Below are 16,633 nucleotides of genomic sequence, written 5' to 3'. Positions count from 1 at the left end.
CTTGTTACCTCTGGCTCAGATCCAAGTAACTAATATAATTATGCTTATCGCATAACTCTATCGTAGAACTCTTCCAGCCCCCCTTTTTTTTTCTTTAAATCTTGTCATTGTAGCCCGACCCATTTCTGGCTAACACAAACCTGGAAGTAGTTGTGTGGCAGAAATGTAGGTATGACCATTCATGCAAGAGTGTACTGCTAAGTCGTTTGTGCTTGTCAGCTTGCTTGATGAATATGGACCAGTGTTTGTCTCCCTTGGTTTATGCTCATTAGCTCGAAAGAAAACCGACTTGATGTTTGTCTCCCTTCCATTGAACCTGTGAGATAGAATTATCCAAGTGTTTGTCTCCCTTCCTTTGTACTTGGATAAAATTTAACGACTATGTGTCTGTCTTCCTTTGTACTCACCAGTTTGATGAAAATAAAACAAATGTTTGACTCCTTTCCTCTTCACTTGTCAGCTTGATGGAGAATCCAAATGGTTGTCTCCCTTCCTTTTGACTCGTCAGATAGATGAAAGTAACCAAACGTTTGTCTCCCTTTCTTTATACTTGTTAGCTTGATGAAATAAACCAGATATTTGTCGACCTTCCTTTGTACTCATCAGATGAAATCAACCAAATATTTGTCTCCCCTCCTTCATAGTCATCAGTTTCATGAAATCATCCAAATGGATGCCTCCCATCCTTTTTATTCATTAGATCTGGATAAGATGAACCAAATGTTTGTCTCTTTTGTTTTGCACTTGTCAGCATGATCAGTTTAACCAAATGTTTTTTTCTAATTTTCCTTTGTACTTGTCACTTGATGAAACAAACCAAATATTTGCCTCTCTTTGTGCTCATTAGCTTGATGGCATAAACCAAACATCTCCCTTTTCCCACCTCAGCCATTAGTTTCCCACTTTTCTTTGTTTTGTGTGTTTTAGATAAATGTTTAACTTTTCATTTTGGATGCCATTTATTCCCTTTTTTTTTAAGTTTCAATTTGAAGTTTAGTATTATTACTGGCTTCATATGATTATTAACCTCTAGCCCAAATGTTATTAATTGTGCATATTGTTTTTAGAAAGTGAAGGTGGTTAGACACATACATTTCAGTCAGGCTCGAACTGATATTGTAATTCCAGTTGCCTTTGTGTCATTTGGAGGTTGTGTTATTCTTTTCAGGATTAAAAGTCCATCATCCATTTGTTGTCCTTACATTTTTTCCCTTTCCCTCTCTCCCCCATCTTTCCGATCTTGTGAAATATCCATGCAGTTGATAATGCAGTGTTGTTTTACATGACTCAACTACCTGTAATCTTAGAACAACGCTTCCTTTTGTCAGTATTATTCCATATGGTCACATGTTACTGAACTTCCATCAGTTATCCATGACGTCTCCAGTAATTAGTGACGTGACTGTTAAGTGGCTGTTTCTTCCAGTTCTTTGTAAACTATGTGTTCTTTGCACTGTTCTTGTGTGAACCCTGGCTCTGAGATGACTTCCTGTATGGAATGTAAATGTTTCTTCGCTTTGTTATTTTTATGATTGTTGTACACATTGTCACTGTTGAGTGACGCAGAGGATGACGTCTGTAATGCATGGCAGTAGATGTGCCTGTCCTGAAGGGTTGAAATGATTGTGATCTGCTGTCTTTGGGAATTCCTTGACATGTCTTGCTGATAGTACCTAAGATTGTCTGTATGTGATAAAACTGGTTTGAAGTCGCTGTTCATTTAGAGATGACATGAGCTCTGTGTGAGTGTGTGAGTGTCCTTGTATATGTGCAGTGTTTTCTAATTCTTCAGAACAGTTTTTTTTATAATGAGAAGCATGGAGATTGTTTCCTAGGTCTGCCTTCCATCAAAAGTGGAAAATGTGTTATATGCAGAAATCCATCGTGTTTTTTTTTCTTCGTTTTTTTTTCTGTTTCAAAGCCATATGATGTTTCACCCTCATGAGAATTTCTTTAGGTAGTTGAATCTGTAGGTGTCTTCAGACAACATGATGCAAGACTTTCATCTTGTGTTACTCCATCATACGATCCCACCTCACTGTTTCGGAGTGTAAAGGAGGACAGGAGTGGGGGGGTTGTCAAGAGTTTGTGGAAAAACTATAAGATTAGAGAAGCCTTTGAGAATTTTTGTTCCCCCTGTTCTTGATCCGTATATCTCATGATCACTTGTGTCTTCAAGTGGGTTTTCATGTGTATGGCCATTCTTACCCTGACAATATAGGCCATATTCTGTTTTCAGGGGTGTGCATTCTGGACATATTTGTGTTTCCATAGCCCACCCAACACCTACATGGAATACGGTATCTTTAATGTGCATATATGATGTGCTGCATGTGTATACACATGAAAGGGTTTCAGGCATTAGCAGGTCCACAGATATGTTGACCTGGGATATCAGAAAGATTTCCACCCATGACTCACCGGACGCAGCCTGTCTTCAAACCCAGGATCCTAGGATTGAAAGTCCAGTGCTGTAACCATTCGGCTTTTGTGCCCACCAGCCTTTGAAAAGATGCAAGGAAAAGAAGCCCTTCACACAGAAATAGGAGCATAACACTGACACAACATGTGAGCACAACACTTTATCACATATCTTGGCCCCGGATGTAAAAATGAGAACCCCACAGCTTGAGCTGCCTGAGAATGCCTCCTGAGGAGTATGATAGCTTGCAGAGCAATAAGTAAAGAAATGAAACAGGTGAATGAAATAAGGAGGTAAAATGATTTTCATCAGCTAAGTTTTATAGAATCGATATTTTTGTTTTATAAAGTTTACGTTTTTGCACACCCATGTAGAATTGTTAGCCTTGAGATTAACGTTTGCAAAAAAGGTTGTTTTGTGGTTGTTTTTAGATGAATTATTTTAGGGACTGTGCTAAACAACTAATTACCACATGCAAAAATGTCTTGTGTGAAACATATCTTGTGTTTTTGATGGTTACTGCATGGGGGAGCAGGTTACGCTTCCTTCAGTTTCTCATCTGATGAGCCCAGCTCACAGAAAACGAGATTTGAAAGAGATACAAAATGACAGTTCTGCCTTCAAAAAAATGATCTGGGGTTATTTGTCTTATGTTGCATTGGATTTAACAGTTGCTTCCAGTGATACATACCGCTGAAGAAGTCTTATTTTTGTCACTAAGATACAGTGCAATACAGCACAGTTGAGTACAGTACAGTACAGTAGAGTAGAGTACAGTACAGTACTTGCCATGTGTTTTGAAAGGTGATGAGTAAAATGTGTTGGTTAATGTCCATCAATTAACTGCAGTAGAATAAGGGTTAAACTGATCCTAACAGGGCTCACTCTCACTAGTCACCTTGTTACAGTTCACACGCTTTGCTAAAAGGGCAATCAAGGAGCCATGGAATGGCCAGAAGTTTTGCATTTGGCACTCAGTCTATTCTTGTCAAACATGGCTGGGACAGCAATTTGACAAAGTTCTGCAGCTTCACTTGTAGAATTAACGCATTTAGGTGTTGTTGTTTTGTTACTTGTTTTTTTTTCTTTTTTTTAATCAGTTACAACATTTTTCTTAGAACCTAGCTCTGAGGAGTGAAGAATATTTCTTTCCAGCAGGGATAATCATAGTATTTGCTAGTTTCTGACTATGCAGATGAGTTAAGAGCTAACAGAAGAGGTAGAAGTCAGATACAATAAGATCTGATATGAGGCGGGGGTGGGGGATGCGGGGTGGGAGTGTACTTTTTATGCCATAATATACAATTTATGTGTAGTATATATAAGAATCTCTGTTTGTTGTGCCGGTCTCTTATTCTGATGTTCCAGTACATGACTGTAGACCTGTACGCTCCTGCAATTAACACAGCAACATCTTTAACCAGTGTGATGATCAATAGTTATTTTTCTTAGGATATGTTTGTTTGATAATTGTGATGCTAATCTGCTTGAGTTTTTTCTCGTTTTGTAAAAGAAAATGTTGAGTTGACTGTGTGTGACAGTGTGAGAGAGAAAGTGTGAGAGAGATTAAGTGCAAGAGATACATGTATAGAGATTTCCATATCTTCGGTAAAGAATTATCTCAGATTCATCTTTGTAGCAGACTAATTGCATGTATTGGATTAGAAAGTGGTTTATTTTAGAAGCTGGAGAGGAGATCTGATCTTTAAGTACTTCCTCAAATGATTATTTTACATGATACTAGAATGTATAGCCTTGTTCAGGTAATGCTTGAACTATTGTCTACTGCTCTGCATGTGAAGCTTCTGTACTTACTTGTATAGTGTCTGGTTTCTCCGTGGATCTATATAGTTTGTGATACAGGAATCAAGACTGAGAAACTAGTCGTTTATGCTGTCAAGAAGTTGGTTGTGCAACAGTGATGTGATGACAGTGGCTTGTGCTGTCCGTAGCGGTCTGACCAGGGGTCTTCACCTGGTCTGTTTTCCTGGGCCCCCCCCACCACACCAGGACCCTGGGCTGGGAGACGGGCAGAGGCCACTGGGTGGAATACCTTTTAACATTTTGATATTTACTACCACTGTCAGATGAAATAAACTTGTCATTTTTAATGCAGACCGTTTGACGTTGCATGTGGTTTGTGCGTGTTTGTGTGTGTGTGTTTGAATATGCTATTCCTAAAACTTAAATGTAATGTGAAAATTTAATAGTGTTTGTGAATCATGAAATTTCCACTGTGTTTTGTAATTATGTAGCAATGCTGATATTATATTTCATATTTAGTATCCTTTACACTGTAGGGTTTTATCGCCTCTGTTTAAGGATCAATGTATCTATAAACACTAAAGACTTATTCATTCTCCCTCTCTCTCTCTCTCACTCTCTCATTCACACACATACACACACCACACTTGCAATGAAGTAAAAAGAACATAAGAGTAATTTTCACATTTGTTCATTTTGGCATAATGACGGTATCGATGACATGAATAACGCCGTTGCTGGCAGGAATATCAGCCCTGGTCACGGCAATGTGATTCACTTTCATTTCACCTGAAAAAGTCATCAGTAAATCTTGTGAACAAAAAGTAAGCTTCAAAAGCGTGCTTAACTGTTCTGAAGACAAAGGGTGCAGCTAAGTTTGTCACATGAAATGATTCTGTATGCTGTGATTTTATTCCTGCTCAAGATTTTTTTTCAACACATGATCATTATACCAGATTAATTAAACACTATTTTCCTGCATTTCCACTGCTATGTAAACAGTGTGCCCTTGAATGGTCTTTTAAGACAACCACTTCCAAAGGAGATAAGTTACTTGCGTTGTATACGTGTACGACAGATCTGTGCGGCGCCCCAGTAACACCATAGACAAAAGGGAAATAAGTAAAAGATACAAACCCTGTCCTTTGTGGATGCTGAGTTGTGTCCCTTGCACGTTGGTCAGCTGTTTTCCATTGGTCAGTCCGCTGCTGAACATCACGCCCCTCACCACGTGTGTGTTCACCAATTCTGTCGTGTGACGGTCAACAGAATGTTAAACTGTACAATCCACACTTTGCATTTTCGGTTGGTTTGGTTTGGGAATTTTGACAAGTGATGCTTCGTGACATATCTGGGCAAGGGGATGATGGTACAACGATAAGCTTCGGTGGACATTGTATGGTGGGATTATTATGAAATAACAGAGCTTTTCGTTTGACAGAGTAGGGACTATGGATTGAAGCATAATGATGATGGTTTTCGTTCGACGAGGTACGGTTTTGGAATTAAGATATAATGATGATTTTCGATGGACAAAGGTTGGTTTAAGAATAATTATTTGGGGATAATGATTATTGTTAGATTTTGATTGGTACATCATATATTATTTTGGGCAACAGCAGGTTTGAGAATAACGCTTATCGTCAGACATAGCTGGGTTTGGGAATTATAATGATTCTTTTTGTGAGACATAGTTCAGCGTGGGAATTATGACAAAACCTTTCCGCTAGGTTTAGTTTGGCTCCTGATTATGACATGAAGCTTTTTTGGTGGGTGTGTGTAGGGGGTCGGAGGGGGAGGGGGGGCGTGGTTTGGTTTGGGAACAACGACGTAATGATGGTTTTCGTGAGACGCACATTGGTTTTGGAAATGACATGTTGATGGTTTTTGTTGGACATCGTTTGGTTTTCGAAACATGGTATAGCAACGTACCTTGAAGCCGGGTGAGGTTCATCAGCAGATCGTTGTACAACTGCCCAGAGAGTTTGTTCAGGGCAGCGTTACTGGGGGCAAAGACCGTGAATGCTTCGCCTGTCACACACACACACACACACACACACACACACACACACACACACACAAGTTCGCATTAACAAGAGTGCATACTTACACAGAAATGAGTTCCACCCTCATATTTACACGCGCACGTGCGCACGCACGCACGCACACACACACACACACACACACAGAAAGAGAGAGAGAGATTAGCGTATTCTCCAACACAATTGCATTTCTGTACAGGGTATGGGACAGGGGTGGATGGTGGTTCGGGAGCAGGGAGTGGAGGGGTGGTGGTGACGGAGCAGAGGAAAGAGTGTGTGTCCATGACATGGTGTGCATGACTGTGTGTGTGGCCGTGTGTGTATGTGTGTGTGTGTGTGCGTTCGCGTGCGAAAATGTGTGTGTATAGATAAATATTCCATCCTCAAATTCATGTTCCAAACGTAAGAGTACATAAAGCGCAACATCAACATCAACATACTTTAAAGAATGATTATTAGAGTCTCTTAACTGATGAATATTTCTACTTGGGTCCAAACGTCTTCAGTTATCCATGTGGTCGGCTGGCCTATAAGCAATGATGACGACCTAAATGAATAGATAGATAAATGAATGAACAAATGATTACAATTTTTCAATCCTGAAATGAATGAATAAATGAGTGAATGAATACACAAATGAACAAATGATTCCACTGCCGTGCTCACCGGCCAGTGTCAGAGTAGTCTCAAAGATAAATAGATAGTTGAATAGATATCGTTTATCGTTTGTTTATTTATAGTCTGTTCATCTAAGATGATGATATTAGACTGAAAATAAATGATATTATTATTATTTGGATTATTGTCATTTCTATTATAACGATGATTGTTATTATTAATTAGAAATCGACATTTCTGTATATTCGAATGAAAAGGGGGGGGGGGCGGTTGAGGTGGAGTGGAGGAGGATTGGGGGGGGGGGGGGGGGGGGGGGGGGCAAGGGGGAGGGGACTGAGAGAGAGACACAGAGAGAGCAGAGTGTGGAAAAGATAGAGTTCAAAATGTAAAATGGAGAGGGTGAGTGTCAGTGATTGGAGAAAGAAGCAACATAATATTGGAAGGGTGTGTATGAGAGGCGGGCCGGGGGAAGCGGGATTAGGACAAAAAACAACAACAACAACAACAAACAAACAAACAAAAATCAATAATCAAATATTGTATGCACTACTTCTGCAGATTATTATTTGAAAAGAGGTTCATGTGGGGACCTACAATAAACAACCAACTGGACTATCCATCACATAACTAGCTAACTTTAATAAAGAACAGTTTTTGAAATATATAACTTTTTCTTTAAAAAAAATGTTAACATTTGAAACTGGTAACACGTGTTCCGTAATTTCTGGAGGCAAAAAAGGTTTCAGTACTGAATAGTGGGTTATGAATGTTGACAAAGAATACCACAATTCTGACGACGAAAGCTAAAGGCTGGGTCATTCAGACACCCACTGGACATCCGAGGGGTCTGTGTATATGAGAAGAGAGGACTGGCCGTACTGAGTGAGTTAAAACGTGCTCTACCGTTAAACGTCCCTTGCAAAAATTTGAATAGATAGATACACAAATAAACAATGATTTCACCGCCGAGCTCACCGGCCAGAGTGTCAGTCAGGGTGGACTCAAAGATCAGGTAGGCCAAGGAGCTCAGGTGCGGTTCGAAGGTGAGGACGATGGGGATGTTTTGGCTGGGGAGGGGGTAGATGACCTTGTCGATGACGTGCACGATGCCGTTATCAGCGGCCAGGTCCGTCCGGATCACTGCAGACCCCTCCGCCGTCACGACCTGGAAGGCAGCATGCGTGATGATGGTGATGATGATAATGATGATGATAAAAACAAAATTAAAAAGAAAATGATGATGATGATGATAATAACCTCATAAATCAGTTGGGCTTTTTTTTTCTTTTTTGTTTTCCATCCAACAGAAAGCCTGTACCACATCCTTCATTCCATTTTGTTTTAACTTTACAAAGTGGAATTGCCAGGGTGGCGGCATGCAATGACAACAAGAAGAAGAATAATGACAATAATATATAATTCAATATAATAAGTAATAATGTTAATAATTCGATTTCTATTTTTAAATTATTTCTACAGCGCACCTCCGTCACACTATATATATATATATATATATATATATATATATATATCAGAACTCCCAACTATTTGTTCTTGTTTTTAACGCAAACAGGCATGCACAAAGATAGGAATGTAACCAAGCAAAAGCATCACGGCGGCAGACCGCTAAAGCACGCCGGCACACACATACACATACACACACACACACACACACACACACACACACCGTCTTGGTCCTGTGCTCTTGGATGACGGGCGTCAGAGACACCACGTCGACCACACTGGACGTGTACACGTTCATCCGCAGCTTGAGCCCGCCCCCAGCCAGCGTGGGCAGAAGTAGGTCGTTGGTGACGTCAGCGGCACGTGCAACCTGTGGCACCGCGTGGAACTGAAGGACCCGGGACAGCAGCGTGGCGTTGTGCTGCAGAAGGTCTAGAACCTCCGTGGGCACTCGGGCCATGGCGTCATCGCTCGGGGCGAACAGCGTCACACTCTCTGGTTGACGACGCCAGAAGAACGTATTGAATCACTGAACGAATCAAGGGATAACTGAAAGGTGAAGTGTGAACAACGTCACTCTTTCTGTTGGGTTGACGCCAGAAGAACGTATTGAATCACTGAACGAATCAAGGGATAACTGAAAGGTGAAGTGTGAACAACGTCACTCTTTCTGTTGGGTTGACGCCAGAAGAACGTATTGAATCATTGAATGAATCGAGCGATAACTCATCTAGAAAGGTGAACTGTGAACAGCGTCACATTTTCTGTTTGTCGCCAGAAGAACACATTGAATCATTGAACGAACCGAAGGATAACCGAGTCAACTGCAAGGTGAACTGTGAACAGTGTCACATTTTCTGTTCGGCGCCAGAAGAACGTATTGAATCATTGAACTTCTTTGTCTTCTTCTTCGTTCGTGGGCTGCAACTCCCACATTCACTCGTATGTACATGCGTGGGCTTTTACGTGTATTAATTTTTTTTTTTTTTTTTTTTAACCCCCGCCATGAAGGCAGCCATACTCCTACTTCTTCTTTTTCTTCGTTCAAGTTCGTGGGCTGCGACTCCCACGTTCACTCGAATGTACACGAGTGGCCTTTTACGTGTATGACCGTGTTTTTTTTTTCTTTTTCTTTTAAACCCTGCCATGTAGGCAGCCATACTCCGTTTTCAGGAGTGTGCATGCTGGGTATTTTCTTGTTTCCATATTGAGTATCTGATCTTCTGCTTGCGTATTCTGCACATGAAGGGGGTTCAGGCACAAGCAGGTCTGCACATATGTTGACCTGGAAGATCGGAAAAATCCCCGCCGATACCGAGATTCGAACCCGCGACCCTCACATTGAAAACCCAACGCTTTAACAACGCGGCATTTTCGCCCGTCGAATCATTAGACGAATGAAGGGATAACTGAAAGGTGAACTGTGGACAGCTTCACACTTTGTTTTTGACGCCCCAGAAGAACCGTACATTCAAGGCATAACTGGACAGTTATCCGTGAAGGACGTCAAGCTTTCTGTTTGACGCCGGACGAACACGTGAATGAAATTGAATCGATCGAGGCATTTAGCTGAATTGTTAACTGTGGATAACGTCACACTTCATTCTGACGCCAGAAGAGCACATGAATAAAAACGAATCAAGGCATAGCTGAGAGGTTAAGCCAGTCCGAGCTGACTGAGTCTGTGCTGACCACCGAGTACAAGCAGTTGTGCAGAGCTTGCTTAACTGTGTTTCTGATGAGGGCAACTTTTCATAAGGTGGGCTGGTTAACTCTTTGACGTTATTTAAAACAGGATTGTGTTCTTTGTGGTGTATTTTGCAAATATGAAATACATTTTTTGAACCCACAAGCCTCCTATGGCCTCTCCCCATTCCCTTCTTTCAAAGAAATAATATTTGTATTTTGTGTTTGTATTTGTATTTCTTTTTGTCACAACAGATTTCTCTGTGTGAAATTAGGGCTGCTCTCCCCAGGGAGGGGGGCGTCGCTATACTACAGCGCCACCCCCCCCGCCCCCCCACCCCACCCCCCTTTTTTTTTTCCTGCGTGCTGTGTGATTTGTTTTTCCTGTCGAACTGGATTTTTCTACAAATTTTGCCAGGAACAACCGTGGCCGTGGGTTCTTTTACGTGCGCTAAGTGCATGCTGCACACAGGACCTCGGTTTATCGTCTCATCCGAATGTCCAGACTACCACTCAAGGTCTAGTGGAGGGGGAGAAAATATTGGCGGCCGAGCCGTGATTCGAATCAGCGCTGCTCAGATTCTATCGCTTCCTATGCGAACGCGTTACCTCTAGGCCATCACCCCACATACTGTGACGTTCGGAAATGAATGAACAAATGAATGAATTAATGCCTAACAAACTATTGGAGAAGCTTTCCTTCCCCTGTTCCTACCCCCCATTCCTACACCACTCCTTCTCTGCCCCCCCCCCCCCCCCCCCCACCCCACGAAACCCATACCCCACTCTTTCCCCCCACTCATTGTCCAACCTCTACGCTGCATGAAGCTATGTAACCTAACTCCAACAACCTTCTTTTTCTTCTCCCTTAATTTAACTCTGTGAACAGAGTCACTGGGGTGCCACACAGAAGAATTGTTCACGGGTGTCCCCCAGGTCTGTGGCTTGTGTGATGGTTTAGACCAGCAATTCATCTGACACTTCAAATCACGCAGGTGTGTGGGTTGTGTGTCAAAGCTTGGATCTCTGCAATTGGTTTAGACCAGCAATACAATGACACCACAAATCGCGCATGTGTGTGGGTTGTACGTCAAAGCCTGGGTCTCTGCAATTGGTTTGGACCAGCAATACAATGACACAAATATAATCACGACCTAGGTACGCGTAGTTCAGTTATCAGACACACCCCAAGACTTACTGGCGGATCGGAGAGTGCTGTCCAGCCCTGCAGAGTGGATCAAATCCACTATCTGTCGGCATCCATTGTCAGCGGCCACTGTCAGGAGGTCGGCCCCAAGGACAGAGGTCAAGGGCAGCAAAAGGGCAAAGAGACAGGCTTTGATCATTTTCCTTATTCTGTAACATGATGGAAACAATTGACAACCGGTGTCAGGACAGTCTGTACTGGGCTCCATATGCGCCCATCCCCTATTACATTCCTACCCTCTTGCCCATTGCCCGTTCTCTACTTCCTGTCGCGTAATTCTATTGTCGTTTGCTTTTAAAAGAACGTACTGCGATACGTACAACAATTTAGGGTAATTTTGTTGTCGTTTGCTTTTAAAAGGACTTACTGCGATACGTACAACATTTTAGGGTAATTTTGTTGTCGTTTGGTTTTAAAAGGACATACTGCGATACGTACTACAACTTAGGGTAATTTGGTTGTCGTTTGGTTTTACAAGGACATACTGCAATACGTACTTCAGCTTAGGGTAATTTTATTGTCGTTAGCTTTTAAAAAGACATACTGCGATACATACTACAACTTAGGGTAATTTTGTTGTCGTTTGGTTTTAAAAGGACATACTGTGATACGTACAACATTTTAGGGTAATTTTATTGTCGTTAGCTTTTAAAAAGACATACTGCGATACATACTACAACTTAGGGTAATTTTGTTGTCGTTTGGTTTTAAAAGGACATACTGAGATACGTAGTAAAATATAGGTAATTTTGCTGTCGTTAGGATTAAAAGGACGTACGGCGATTCGTACTCAAAATGAAGGCAATTTTGTTGTCGTTAGGTATTTAAAAGGACATACAGCGATTCGTCGGGGGTAATTTTGTTGTTTGGTTTTCAGTAAATGAACATACGATCCGTAGTATGAATTAAAAGAAAAAAGAAAAAAAGTGTGCCCTTGTTTTGTTGTCGTTTGGTTTTCAAGTAAACGGACCGTGATACTTCTGCGTTCGTGGGCTGCAACTCCCACGTTCACTCGTATGTATACGAGTGGGCTTTGACGTGTATGACCGTTTTTACCCCGCCATGTAGGCAGCCATACTCCGCTTTCGGGGGTGTGCATGCTGGGTATGTTCTTGTTTCCATAACCCACCGAACGCTGACATGGATTACAGGATCTTTAACGCACGTATTTGATCTTCTGCTTGTGTATACACACAAAGGGGGTTCAGGCACTAAGCAGGTCTGCACATATGTTGACCTGGGAGATCGGAAAAATCTTCACCCTTTACCCACCAGGCGCCGCCACCGAGATTCGAACCCAGGACCCTCAGATTGAAAGTCCAACGCTTTAACCACTCGGTTGTTGCGACCGTCGGCCCGTGATACAATTCGTAGTATTAAAAAAAAAAAAAAAAAATTAATCATAGATTTACCTGCCACGTACTTTTGTTGTCGTTAGGGTATACAAAGGACATGGGCTACGATTCATAGCAACATTTAAATTTGATCATGTACTGAGATTTACCCTCACGATAATGCTTGCCCATTTCTGAAACGGTGCTTCAGCCTCTCTTGGCTGGCATCAGTTTTCGATTCTTTGTTCGTTAGCCTTTAAGCCGGGTTGCTCGACCTTCCATGAACTCGTTTCTGATGTCATCAGTCGAAAACTGGTGCGTCTGGTAACTTAGGAATCACACACACACACTGACACACACACACACACACACACACACATCTGCTAAGGTTTGTACACCCCGTCCACACTTTACAAAGAAGGCGTCAACAAAAGCTCGGTCAAGTCTGACAAATACTAAGTAAACAGTAACTCGTGTTAAGTTAACGCAGTTTTCGTTTTTGTTTCTTTGTTTTTGTTTGCTAAATAATGAGAACATCACTCCCATATTAAACTGGGTTAATTCTGCAAGGCTTACCGTCAAAGTGCTGCTCCTTCTATCAACGATGTGAAGCATGTAACATTGCTCCCAGTCAAAACGTCTCTATTTTTATAGTGGCGAAGAATCCCAGGTGGCACGTGTTTTGCCGAACTGCGAAATAGTCTTGCACGTGTTTTGGGCACGTGCTTGTGCCCCAGATAACAAGCTGCCTTATCATGATCTTTGGCACTGTGAGGGGTAAACACAGCGATAAGGATGGACTGTAGAACTCGCTGGGAACCCAAACTGAATTCAATTTTTTTTTTCGAAGCACTGCATCGCTGCTGAAATAATTCACACACACACACACACAAATTATGTTGATCGAGTTCATAATTTTCATTCATGCTCTCTCTCTCTCTCTCTCTCTCTCTCTCAGTCTGTGTGTGTGTGTGTGTGTGTGTGTGTGTGTGTGTGTGTCAGTGTGTGTGTGTGTGTGTTGTCCTATTTGTTAAGACATCTTTTGAAAACGTATGGGGTTTTGCTATAACTGTGACTGACACCAAAAACTGAAGTGGATTATGAAAAAAAAAACACGAAAAAAACCAACAACAAAAACAAAACAAAACAAACAAACAAAAACAAAAACAAACAAACAAAAAAAAAACACCAACGGCAAACAAACGAACATGAAAGAAGAATCTGTCAAGCTGCCAATATTCAGGTGCATAGGAACTGTACTCTGAGGTCAGTAACCTTCCACTACACATTATTAGTCATATTTGCAACACACTGGTTTTATTTTTTTATTTTTTCCTCAAGGCCTGACTAAGCGCGTTGGGTTACGCTGCTGGCCAGGCATCTGCTTGGCAGATGTGGTGTAGCGTATATGGATTTGTCCGCCGAATGACGCTTTGTCACCTCCAGTCTACTGACACTGATACTGGTTTTGCCTCAGTCTGTTATTTAGACGGGGGCGGCAGAGAAAGAGCTGGTCCGACAACGTCAAGGAATGGACCAAAATGACGATGCCAAATCTCACGACAGCTGCCAACAGAACGGCGTGGCGAGCTATGACATCTTCCTCATGTCCCCCCAACGACCCCAGCGGTCAAGGGAATGAGTGAGTGAGTGAGTGAGTTATTTAGAAATGTATGAGTATCAGTATCAGCAGCTCAAGGAGGCGTCACTGCGTTCGGACAAATCCGTATGCGCTACACCACATCAAATGGAAATCAGTGTAAGCAATTAAGACTTCGTGGGCCACTGCATGTTGTGGGGATCAAGAGAGGGCATAAAGATCAAGAGCAGTTGTCTTTCCTTCTCCACACATCTTCATCCACTTACTCCTCGTTTCAGTTTGTTTCTTCTCTCTCTCTCTCTGGTCAGGCCAATGTCAATAAAAAACGTCTGAAGCGTCTCTCTCTCGTTTCTTTCTTTCTCTCTCTGGTTAGGCCAGTGTCAATAAAAAGCGTCTGAAGCGTCTCTCTCTCGTTTCTTTCTCTCTCACTCTGGTTAGGCCAATGCCAATAAAAAGCGTCCGAAACGTCTCTCTGTGACACACATGTGAGCAAATCACACACAGACACACAAACACACGCATACACACACACTGATGCACTCTCTCTCTCTCACACACACACGACGCGCTCACATACACACACACATAACGTGTTCAGTTGCTTGGCCCCGGTGATTTCCAGACCTTGATCATGGCTTATCTTTATCAAACAATGAAATGGACAGATAAACTGGGTGGACTTCATTCCTTTAAAGCCAGTCAGTGCTACTTGGGTTGAGATTGCCCGTTCTGTTGTCATTCTTCCGCACCTGAGAGCAGATAGTTGCACACACACACACAATTTATATATATATATATATGCATGTGTGTGTGTGTATGTGTGCGTGTGTGTGTACACACACATTATATACATATATTAGCACAGTCAGCATTGAAGGAAGAACCACCTGAGAAGTGAAAGCTTCTGATGGTTCTTCCTCTAATGTTGACATGATCTTTAAGTGTGTCAGTCATGATGTGTTTCAGGAAAATGCTGGACAGCGAGGGAGACAGAAGGCAACCCTGACAAACTCCTTCCAAAGAATACAACCACTCTCAAATTTCACCCTGTGTCATGACTGCACTGACCACTTTTCAGCATAGTTGCTGGATGGTGTTTATAAGCTTTTACCAGATTTTGTTTTCATTGTTGCTGATAATGCCTCTCTGTCAAATGTCTTTTTGAAATCTTCAAAGACATTGTACCACTCTGGTATTGGTATTTTTCTCAAAGTGTAGGCAGGTATAAATACCTGTTCGACTGTACTTCTGCTTTTACAGTTGTAGCTGTTCTTCAGCAGTAATGGCATTTGTTTGCAGCTGTAACCCATTCTATTTGATTTAAATCCATGTTACACTTTCAGAAATCCAAATGTGATTTATAGTCCAGTACAAAATCTGATTGGGAATTTGTATTCACCTGACCCATCAGTTGCATTTTGAGATCTTTTGAATTTCACAAGAGATGTCATAAACTCTTGATTATAACTGCTAAGGTTATCAAACTAGTATTAAAGAAAAACAACCAAGAAGCTTTTATTAAAAACAAAACAAAACAAAAACACACACACACACAAAAACAAACAAAACCACCACAAACTTTGTCCTGATTGATCTGTATGAGGAAATCATTTATATTTAAGCTCCTAGATCAAGGATGTCGCAGGGGACTCCAAGAAGACATCAGGTGAGGTACTGCTTTCAAAATCAGATATTGATGTAGATTATGCATCGTAAATATATTCCAAGAACTGTAACGTAGGTTTAGAATAATTCTGTGGCATCTCTGGAAGGTTCTAAAAAAAATGAGTAGTGCTGTGAGAGAAATTAAATATTGTGCGCAGAACTTTTTTTTGTTGGAATTGAAGTAGCTAGTGATGTTTGTAGCAGCAGTTATGTTTCATGTTTTACAGAAGCTTGGACCTTTGACTCAACAATCTCCAAGAAGCCATATTCGCTGCTGACTGTGTGCCTGTGGCCCATGATGACATGAACCCGCAGATGATTCTGATGGCTTTTCAGTCCTCAGGACTGTTTGGACTGACAGTCTGAGTAAGACTGAAGTGTTCCATCAACCCACACCAATGACCGACTGCCACGCATCTGCTATGACCAATGATGGGACCTGTTCCAGAAGGGGGTTCATCATTGAATTGCAGCACCGCTTGCTTGTATCATCATTGCAAGACTTAATGATTATATCCCAGTTATACAGGTCTCTTCCTGTCTCCTTTAACCTTAACCTTCCGTTAGTTCCAAATTCAGATTCTTGTATCTCTGAATACTAAAGTTCAGATTGTATTTATGTGAATACTATAGTTGTGCTCCTTTTTTATGATCTATTTTCAAGGGGAATAGGGTCAAAACAGATGAAGAACTCTAGTAGTAACTTTGAAAAAGCATGAATTATGCTAAATATCCTCAGTATGATCTGTGGAAAAACACCAAATGCATCAAACAATATTTGAAAAGGCACCGATTGTACCATGTATTTACCCTTTCTCTGACAGAAATAAT

General features: G+C 41.5%; 1 protein-coding gene across 1 annotated transcript; it reads right to left on the bottom strand.

The window, feature by feature from the left end:
* Window positions 1–4,861: 4,861 nt before the first annotated feature.
* Window positions 4,862–13,163, bottom strand: LOC143285118 (transforming growth factor-beta-induced protein ig-h3-like). Its single transcript, XM_076592339.1, has 7 exons — window positions 13,114–13,163; window positions 11,195–11,352; window positions 8,534–8,805; window positions 7,822–8,011; window positions 6,119–6,217; window positions 5,324–5,434; window positions 4,862–4,975 (listed from the first exon to the last, which is right to left on the bottom strand). The coding sequence occupies exons 2-7, from the start codon at window positions 11,340–11,342 to the stop codon at window positions 4,878–4,880; spliced, it is 918 nt and encodes a 305-aa protein (XP_076448454.1). The 5' UTR covers window positions 11,343–11,352; window positions 13,114–13,163; the 3' UTR covers window positions 4,862–4,877.
* Window positions 13,164–16,633: the final 3,470 nt, after the last annotated feature.

This window comes from Babylonia areolata, chromosome 8, assembly GCF_041734735.1.
Source record: "Babylonia areolata isolate BAREFJ2019XMU chromosome 8, ASM4173473v1, whole genome shotgun sequence".
Taxonomy (NCBI): Eukaryota; Metazoa; Mollusca; class Gastropoda; order Neogastropoda; family Buccinidae; genus Babylonia; species Babylonia areolata.
Note: the sequence above shows the minus strand (reverse complement) of the source record. Positions and strands in the feature narration are given on the sequence as shown.

Excerpts from the sequence above, each read along its gene's own strand:
- LOC143285118 (XM_076592339.1), bottom strand. The coding sequence starts at position 11,342 with ATGATCAAAGCCTGTCTCTTTGCCCTTTTGCTGCCCTTGACCTCTGTC. Across the intron at positions 8,806-11,194 it reads CAGCACTCTCCGATCCGCCA|AGAGTGTGACGCTGTTCGCC; the intron begins GTAAGTCTTGGG and ends GTCGTCAACCAG. Across the intron at positions 4,976-5,323 it reads CAGCATCCACAAAGGACAGG|GTGAAATGAAAGTGAATCAC; the intron begins GTTTGTATCTTT and ends TGACTTTTTCAG.